At 39.2% G+C, this 10000-nt stretch overlaps 1 protein-coding gene across 1 annotated transcript in view; it reads right to left on the bottom strand.

The window, feature by feature from the left end:
- Nucleotides 1-5863: 5863 nt before the first annotated feature.
- The window catches only part of LOC119578490 (collagen alpha-2(I) chain-like), a 17426-nt gene continuing 13289 nt past the window's right edge, over nt 5864-10000 (bottom strand). The window contains exon 2 of the mRNA XM_037926067.1: nt 5864-6585. Coding sequence (XP_037781995.1) covers nt 5864-6262 — 399 coding nt within the window. The 5' untranslated portion in view covers nt 6263-6585. The remainder of the gene's footprint in view (nt 6586-10000) is intronic.

Genomic DNA, 10000 nt, shown 5'->3' with positions numbered 1-10000 from the left:
GATAGGCAAATTGGTAGGTGTGTATGTAAATAGTTAAATACAGTCAGGTAGATACATACATATAGACAGGTTGATATATAGACGGATATATATTGAAAGACAGTATAAGTACGTAGGCAAGTAGGTAAGTAGGTAGATATAAATCGACAGACAAACTTACAGACTGACCTATGCACAGATAGATACACTTTTCCGTACATAATTTGATAGATAAATATGAATATAAATATGTATCTAAACCAATTTCTATAGCATAGTTATAGCAAAATAGAAAGAATCAAATGTCATTTTCTCAGTAGGTCTAGACACACACACACACACACACACACACACACACACACACACACACACACACACACACACACACACACACACACACACACACACATATATATATATATATATATATATATATATATATATATATATATATATATATATATATATATATATACATACATATATATATATATATATATATATATATATATATATATATATATATATATATATATATATATATATATATATATATATATATATATATATATATACTCGTCTCGCACAAAAGGTCAAATATTATTCTTTGAAAAGTCAAGCTCTTTACTAACTACGTGTGAAAATATAAATAGATAGATAAATATAACACCAGTAAGTCTGAGTATATAAAGTCTCTAAAATACGTTAATTGCATTAATCAGTTTTTTTCATAATTATTCAAAAACTCGGCAATTAAAAGCTGGTCAAAATCTTATTATGTAGTTTTGGAGAAGGTGATTAGTGCATATTTATATAACTCTTATCTTAACTTCATCAATTTGGTTTGATCGTAATAGATTAATCTGGGCTTAGCTAAGATTAAGATTCTGTTTCTCCTCTCTCTCTCTCTCTCTCTCTCTCTCTCTCTCTCTCTCTTCTCTCTCTCTCTCTCTCTCTCTCTCTCTCTCTCTCTCTCTCTCTCTCTCTCTCTCTCTCTCTCTCTCACACACACACACACACACACGCACTTTATCTATCTATCTATCTATCTATCTACCTATCTATCTATCTACCTGTATATCTACCTTTCTGTTTACCTCTATTTTCTAACCATTTATCTCTCTATCTATCTGTATATCTACTTATCTCTCTAATCTATCCATCGATCCTCTTTTCGAAATACACAAAAATATTAGAAAAAAAAAGTCACCAGTCAACGCAAGTCTGCCTCGATCAATTAAGAAACCAGAAACCCATAAAGGGATCTAGACTTCATTACTTAGTTTTGCTGAAGGCACTTACCACATCCTCGCATGATTCTTATCTTAACTTCGCCAATTAACTCTTAATAACTTAAGCTGGCAAGATATAAGGACAGGATTATGCAATTTGACTGGCGCGCTTGTTGCCCGCGCTAACCACAATTTCCACACGCGACAAATTCGTAATGAAGTCTTGCTTAAAACCAAGGCAGAGTAAGAGATAGGAAGCAAGCAAGCAAGATAGGAGGTCCCAGCAAAGCAACTATGAGAGAGGAAGGCCAAGCAAGCAGATACAACCTGGTGAGTCAAACACGCGTGGTAAATGCTATACAAACAAGAAATATAAGTTAGCAAGCACAGGAGAGTAAATAGGAGAAACACGTATATGCAAGCACACGACATGCAAGTACAAGCAAGCAAACAGGAATAAGCAAACACAAATAAGCACATATCACGAATAGCACACACGTAGACAAGCAAACACGCACATGCCCAAACACAAGCAAACAAACACAACCAAGCAGTATCAAACATAAACAAGCAAACACACAAACGAATCCAAACACAAGCAAACAAAAACAAACAATGCCAAACACAAGCAAGCAAACATAAACAACGACAAACAGATCCAAACACAAGCGAATCCAAGCACACCACGCCAGCCAGCGCCACAAACAAACTGCGCTCTGGACAAAGGATCAAGACGCGCTCAGGAGCCGAACAGTCTGGTCAGAAAGCGGATTACGTTAAATTGAACAAGCATCAGTGAGGGGGCTGGGGGGGGGTCAGGGAGCGGGGTCAGGGAGCGGGGTCAGGGAGCGGGGTCAGGGAGCGGGGTCAGGGAGCGGGGTCAGGGAGCGGGGTCAGGGAGCGGGGTCAGGGAGCGGGGTCAGGGAGCGGGGTCAGGGAGCGGGGTCAGGGAGCGGGGTCTGGGAGCGGGGTCAGGGAGCGGGGTCAGGGCTGGGGGGAAGGTCAGGGGTGGGAGGAGGTCAGGGTTGGGGGGAAGGGTAGGGGGAGTTAGGGTGGGGGTAGGGAGCCAGGTTAGGAGGTGTCAGGGCGCGGGATCAGGGCGAGGGAGGGGGGGGGGGCAGAGAGGGTTAGGGGGCAAAGGGTGAGAGGGTCGGCGGGGTCAGGGAATTAAGGGGGAGGATGTTGTGCGGGGGAAGGGGGAGGGGTTATGGGGGTGGGGGTGGGGGTGGGGCAGGTGGGGGGGGGGGGGGGAGCTGCGTATCGCCCTCCCGCAGGTTCGACTTTAAAATCGGAAAAGGTGGAGGGTTGATATTCTTTTTCTAATTAATTTTCTAGATTTATTTCCTCGTTTAAAAACACGCACACACACGCGCGCGCACACACACACGTACACACGTACACACACACACGAACACACACACACACACACACACACACACACGTACACACACACACACACACACAACACACACACACACACACACACACACACACAAACACGCACACACCCACACCCACCCACACACACACACGTATACATATGTACGTGCATTTCCACATACGAGTGTGAGCACGTGTGGCACTTTTTTCCATCATTTGTCGGTTCGCTCAAAAAAGCTGCCTAACGACACCCAAGGTTTTAGGCTCATTTTTCATAAGGTTCAATATGTAATTTCTTTTAATGTGCTTGTCGGTCATACGTCTGACCCTTATATCTCTCTCTGTTTTTTTTTTTTTTTTTTTTTTTTCATCAATGTTGTTATTGTTTGAGTCTATGAGTGTTATTATTCTTTTTTTTGCTATATTTGATTTTTTTCTTTACTTATTTATTCACTTAGTTGTGTTGTTGTTGTTTTTTCAGAAAAGAAAAATATTTCATATAGAAATATTAATCAGTTAACGATTTTGATCTATTTTAGTTTGTGTTTCTTCTTTATTATCAATCTGTTGCTTGTATACTGTATAAGCTTTTGTTTGTTTGTTTGCCATTCATTTATGTTTTCCTTTATTCATTGTTCACTCATACGTTCATTTATTACTTTCTTCATTCATCCACACACTCACACATCTACTTTATTCACTTCTTTGATCTTTTATTCATCATTTGTTTTTCATCATTATTCAATCATTCATCCGTCCATTTCTCTATTTATTCCTCTCATTTATTTACTCATTCATTCATTCAGCCATCTATTTAATTACTCCGTTCATTCACCTAACAACTTATTTTTTCACTCATTCATTCCTCCAATCATCCATCCACCCATCTATCCATTCTTTCCATTCATCCCTCCACGTCTTCATGAATCTGCTCATTATTCACTGCTTTATATGCAAAATATAATAATAATAAAATAAATAAATGAAATAAAAACATTCCTTTGTTCTCGATAAGATTCGAGATTATATCACGTTTTTTATGGTCCTTCTTCCTTCGTTACGTTTACAGTCATTTCGATAAAACTTTTCTTTTATGGGAGTCCATAAAATCCCTTTTACGTATGAGTTCAGGTTTTCGGGATAATTTCGTTATAGTAAAAGAGGTATTTGAGGCAAACTGACTTCGTAGACATACCCTCACACGTACGTATTTTATTATCATTATTATTCTTACTGCTATCTTTACTACTGCTTTGGTTGTTCCCTAAGGCAGAGGAAAATGGTATTTGCTTGACAGTGCTTGCATTTTTAGTGTTAGAAAGATTTTACGCGAAATTATAGTGATTGGTATAAACGTGGAATCTATTGGTTAGAGTCTGGAGGTGAAGGTAAATAGCACGAAAATGAACTCATCATGAGCCTGATCTGTTATTGAAAATTGTTATTATCATAATTAGTAATGAAATATATAATTGTATTTTTTTCGGTTTGATGCAACATCGGTACTGAAAAAAAGAAAAAAAGTGTGGTAGGAAGTAATTATCTTACCAAATGTAGCAAGTCCATATTAATTCTGTAATACACCTATAGCTGGTCAGACTAATTCTGCCTCCTCATACCTACATGAATCAGGTTTCTCCTTTTCTGCAACAATTGAGGCAAAGGAAAGTAACCGCTGGAAATGCAGTGACCACATCAGCGTAGCACTGTCATCAAAAGTTCCTCGAAGAAATTATTTGGTTGACAATGAATTTATATCTTCAGTGGGAACCTTGCTGATTCGCTGATGATACTTTTGGTATTACGTCTGGTTAATTTCGAGTGATTTTTTTTCAATACTAAACTATAGTGAACAAATGCATCATGCAGAACCACCCAGGATATTTTGTTAAATATCAGACAACAGTACTTTCCTTTGTTATTATGAAAAACTTTATTTTTGGCAAAACCTCGACAATGCAGGTATTCCCATCCACTTTTTCCTGGGCCGTTTGCCTGATATGTATCTATCCTTATTTCGGGTAAATGTGTAATTAACGAAGTACACCAAGCCAGAAAGTAAAACATTAAATACAGTTTTGAGAATCACTGGTATATTGCATAGTGAAAGCACTCGGTGGACCATGGGATGATTAATCTCTGTTATCTAAGCCTGTTATTAAGCAAACCATTTATCACTCTCTTGATTCCTTGACTCACTGAGACACGTAAATATTTGTTGTTTGTACAGTAATTTCAACATTTCCCATTAAGCTCCCGAAAACTGTCGGATTCAAAGACATGTCTGTATATTTTGCTTAAGTCAGCAAATCTTACTTTGGACTGCCGGAATTCATCATAATTTCGTTCTACGCACCTCGTCAGCATTTATTATTTGTATAAGTAATGAGAAGTAAGCAATGTTTTTTTTTCTTCTAAATTATGTACGTTCTCTTTCATGTATGTGAGAATGTATGCATATATGTTAATGTGTATGAGTACATGCCCGCGCGCGTGTGTGTGTGTGTGTGTGTTTTGGCCAGACAGAATTCATGTTCATGTCCATTATTATATTCTTGTAGGCATCCATGTTCTTACAAAGGTTTTCAAAGTTTACGACAGAAATCACGGAACCACATATATATGATCATCATTATAATGCAAACATTTTCAATTATTATTGATAACTTGTGATAGAATTAATTGGGAACTGACATAGGTAATGCAGAGCATATACCATGTACCATATGTAAACCATTTCATTAAGAAATACTTGGATATATAAAGTATGTGTGCGCACGCGAGGGTGTGTGTGTGTGTGTGTGTGTGTGTGTGTGTGTGTGTGTGTGTGTGTGTGTGTGTGTGTGTGTGTCTATGTGTGTCTGTGTGTGTGTGTGTGTGTGTGTGTGTGTGTGTGTGTGTGTGTGTGTGTGTGTGTGTGTGTGTGTGTGTGTGTGTGTGTGTGTGTGTGTGTGTGTGTGTGTGTGTTTGTGTGTGTGTGTGTGTGTATACATACCCTCACACTTTCTTATTATATATATATATATATATATATATATATATATATATATATATATATGTATATATATATGTATAATATATATATATATATATATATATATATATATATATATATTATATATATATATATATATATATATATATATATATATATATATATAGAGAGAGAGAGAGAGAGAGAGAGAGAGAGAGAGAGAGAGAGAGAGAGAGAGAGAGAGAGAGAGGGCAAAGCCCCTGTGCGCTGTGCCTGAGGCTGCGCCCGGAGGCCGTCGCTACTCACCCACAATGGTGGCGAGGATCATGACGCCGAGGATGAGGGCGGTGACGGCGGAGGCGGCCAGCTGCGCGGAGAGGGCGTCGTCCCCCTCCTCCCCGCCCCCGTGGTGCAGGCTCAGGTTGCCCCCGAACACGAGGCTCGAGTTGTCATCGGCGGAGTCGTTGGCCCACTCCTGCCACCAGCCCGCCGGGGCCTCCCCCCCTGCCACGCCCCCGTCGGGCGGCGGGAGGGAGGGAGGCTCCGCGCCCCCGCCGCCGCCCACCACCATCAGCACCCCGGGGGAGGCGGTGAGCGCGGGCGGCCAGCTGCGGCTCATGGCGCTCGCAGGCGACGGCGACGGCGACGGCGCTGCGGGTGCTGCTCCTTCGGGCGGCTGTGTCGCGCCGCCGCCCATAACTCGTGAGGCGTCGACGGCTGCTTACACTAGCCACATCCCCGCCCACGAGGGCTTACATGGCCGCGCGAGATGGGCAGCGTCTCAGGTCCCTTCCGGGGCCATCTTACTCTGCGGGCCAGCGACACTCGAGCTCGTCCATGTCCCTCGGCCTCTCGCGTTGCAGGCCCCGGCACCCGCGGCTAGTGCATCGTCCTCTCGCGCTCTTCTTTGCCTTCTACTGCTGATTCTCGGGATCGCAAATATCAAGAAAGAATCTGTTCACCATTATCAACGATTTTGTTCACTTTCCCTTTTTGGTTTTTCTTTTTTGCATTATATATCTGCAAAAGAAAATTATTTTTAGCATCTATAGTTCAGTCTCAGCTGAAAGAGAATCAAGACAGGAAATATATAAATATAAATAGAAGAGTCAGTCCGCTATTCAGGATAAGAAGTTTTTATTTCTGTTTCGTTTTCTTTTTTCTTTTTATTTGATGCAAAGAAAAAACTTCCCCCCCGCCCTTCATCTGTCTATGTTCCTCCCTCTCTCCCACTCTTTCCTTCTCCCTCATCCTTTCCTTCTCTCTCTCCCTCTCTCTCTCCTTCCCTCTCCCTCTCTCCCTCTCCCTCTCCCTCTCCTTCTCTCTTTCTTTCCTTCTCCCTCTCCCACTCCCTCTCTCTTTCCCTTGCTCTCTCTCCCTCTCCTTCGCACCTTCTCCCTTTCCCTTGCTCTCTCTCACTCTCTCACTCTCCCTCTTCTTCTCTCCTTCTGACCCACTCTATTTCCTCTTGCTCTCTCTCTCTCTCTCTCTCTGTCTCTCTCTCTCTTTCTCTCTCCTCTCCTTCACTCCCTCATCTTTTCTCCCTCTCCCTTTCCCTGTCTCTCCCTCTCCTTCTCTCCCACTCCCTCTCCGTTTCATTCCCTCTCCCTCTCCTTCTATCCCTCTCTCTTTCCTTTGCTCTCACTCGCTCCCTCTCGCATTAAAGTACCACAGAAAACAGATGTGTTTTCGCCCGCTCCGCCCTCTGCACTAAGGATTATATCATCTCGATAATCACGGCGTTTCAGACCAATCCGAACGAGGCAAAACAACACTCGATGTGTTTTATAACTGAACCAAAATGTAGCCGAATCTTTCGAAAACAGATATGGAAACGAACAAACATGATGAATGATAATGATATCAAATATACTATTGGATCTAAAATTAGAATACCATAGTGCCAGAATCATTCGGAAATGTGTATTGAAAAACGAGAAATACAGTTAGGAATTAGTTATTTTTATTAGGGTGCAATAAATATAACACTGAATGAATGCACTCTGATATTAGATGCATAGTTCATACCTAGTAGTAGGTATGCTGCTTTGGGCGCGGTTAAGCATTGTTTACATAGGCCTGCAGTAAACAAACCGCATTAGCAAGGTCAGTAAGTTTCTGACATGCAAATACATGTGTACATATACACGTGAGCGAGCGTATACATGCGATTTTGCGTGTGCATTATTGTTATTATTAGTATTAATATTATTATTATTATTATTATTATTATTATTATTATCATTATTATTATCAGCATTATATATATATTTTTTTTTATCATTATTATTGATCATTATTATTATTATTATTATTATTATTATTATTATTATTATTATTATTATTATTATTATTATTATTATTATTATTATTTTATTATTATTGTGTGTGTGTGTGTGTGTGTGTGTGTGTGTGTGTGTGTGTGTGTGTGTGTGTGTGTGTGTGTGTGTGTGTGTGTGTGTGTGTGTGTGTGTGTGTGTGTGTGTGTGTGTGTGTGTGTGTGTGTGTGTGTGTGTGTGTGTGTGTGTGTGTGTGTGTGTCTAGACCTACTGAGAAAATGACATTTGATTCTTTCTATTTTGCTATAACTATGCCATAGAAATTGGTTTAGATACATATTTATATTCATATTTATCTATCAAATTATGTACGGAAAAGTGTATCTATCTGTGCATAGGCATAGGGCAGTCTGTAAGTTTGATTTATATCTACCTACTTACCTACTTGCCTACGTACTTATACTGTCTTTCAATATATATCCGTCTATATATCAACCTGTCTATATGTATTTAACTATTTACATACGCACCTACCAATTTGCCTATCTATTTATCTACCTACCCACCTACATATCTATCTTATCTACATATCAATCAGTTTAATTACCGGAAAGTGAAATTATGTCAAAGTACATGAGAAGATGTGCATCCAGGGGCGTGTGTGTGTGTGTGTGTGTGTGTGTGTGTGTGTGTGTGTGTGTGTGTGTGTGTGTGTGTGTGTGTGTGTGTGTGTGTGTGTGTGTGTGTGTGTGTGTGTGTGTGTGTGTGTGTGTGTGGTGTGTGTGTGTGTGTGTGTGTGTGTGCGTGTGAGTGCTGTATATGTGTGTATTGTTTGTTTGTAAGCATAAGTGTGTATATGTATGACGGACGGTAAGAATACTGCAGTGTCAGAAAAACAAAGCAAAGTTGTCCAGAAACTTCGCTGACTCAAATCTAAAGAAGAAAAAGAGAGAGGAGAGAGAAGGAAGAAGGAAAGAATAGAGTAAGAGAGAGAGAGAGAGAGAGAGAGAGAGAGAGAGAGAGAGACAGTGAGAGAGAGAGAGAGAGAGAGAGAGAGAGAGAGAGAGAGAGAGAGAGAGAGAGAGAGAGAGTAAGAGAAAAAAAAGTGAGAGAAAGAGAAAGAAAGAGAGAGAGACAAAGGGAGAGAGAAAGAAGAGAAATCGTATTTCCTCTCCTGTTCCACTCCCTCCCTCTTGAATATTGCCTCTCGGTGCGAAATGCAAATGAGCTATGTATTCTTCGCCGATGAAAAACGTGAAAATATCGAGGAAAAAGAAGCTCTTCGGAAACTAACATAACTAGGGATTAAGTCCTGCAGCTTGAATCCGATAAGAGATAACGAAAAAAAAGAAAAATAAGAAAAAAGAAAAACATGAAATGCAATGAAAAATGTAGAAATATGAGAGACTATGTGACTTGTGAGTGTTATGCAGCAAATGAAAGTGAAAAAGCGGAAGAAATGAAAAAAAAAGTGAAAGTATGAGAGAGAGAAAAAAAATTGGTATGTAAGAAAAATAAAGGGGAAAAAATAACGACAACCGGAGAGAGAGAGAGAAATAAAATCAACGAAAAGTTTTCGAAAGGAAAGATAAATTGCACTGACCTGAATCATACGAAATAATAGGAAATAGAAAGAGGAACCAAAAAAAGGAAAATGAAAATAAAGAATAAAAGTTAGGAACGGAAGACAAAGTCAAGAAAATCCCGTTCTTTTGAGACATTGCTGAACCACGACATTCGCTGGAATTTCACTTTAATTCCAGTTTGTGTTGCTGATTTCTATTCATTCATTTTATTATTATCATCACTGTTATCATTACAATTATTATTATTGTTATTTATCATCATCATCTTTACTTTTGTCATGATTGTAATTTATCATCGTTTTTATTATCATTATTGATGTTATTATCATCATTGTTATTATATATATATTATTATATATATATTATCATACATATATATATACATATTATTATATATATTATTGTTATTACTGCTACTACTACTACTACTGCTATCACTGCTACTATTATTGCTATTATCATTATCATCTTTATTCTATCATTATTAGTAGTATTATCATTGTTATTGTTATTATTATTATCACTGTCATTACTGTTACGTTATTAAATTATCATGACCATTATCATTAC

Source organism: Penaeus monodon, chromosome 11 (assembly GCF_015228065.2).
Source record: "Penaeus monodon isolate SGIC_2016 chromosome 11, NSTDA_Pmon_1, whole genome shotgun sequence".
Taxonomy (NCBI): domain Eukaryota; kingdom Metazoa; phylum Arthropoda; class Malacostraca; order Decapoda; family Penaeidae; genus Penaeus; species Penaeus monodon.
Note: the sequence above shows the minus strand (reverse complement) of the source record. Positions and strands in the feature narration are given on the sequence as shown.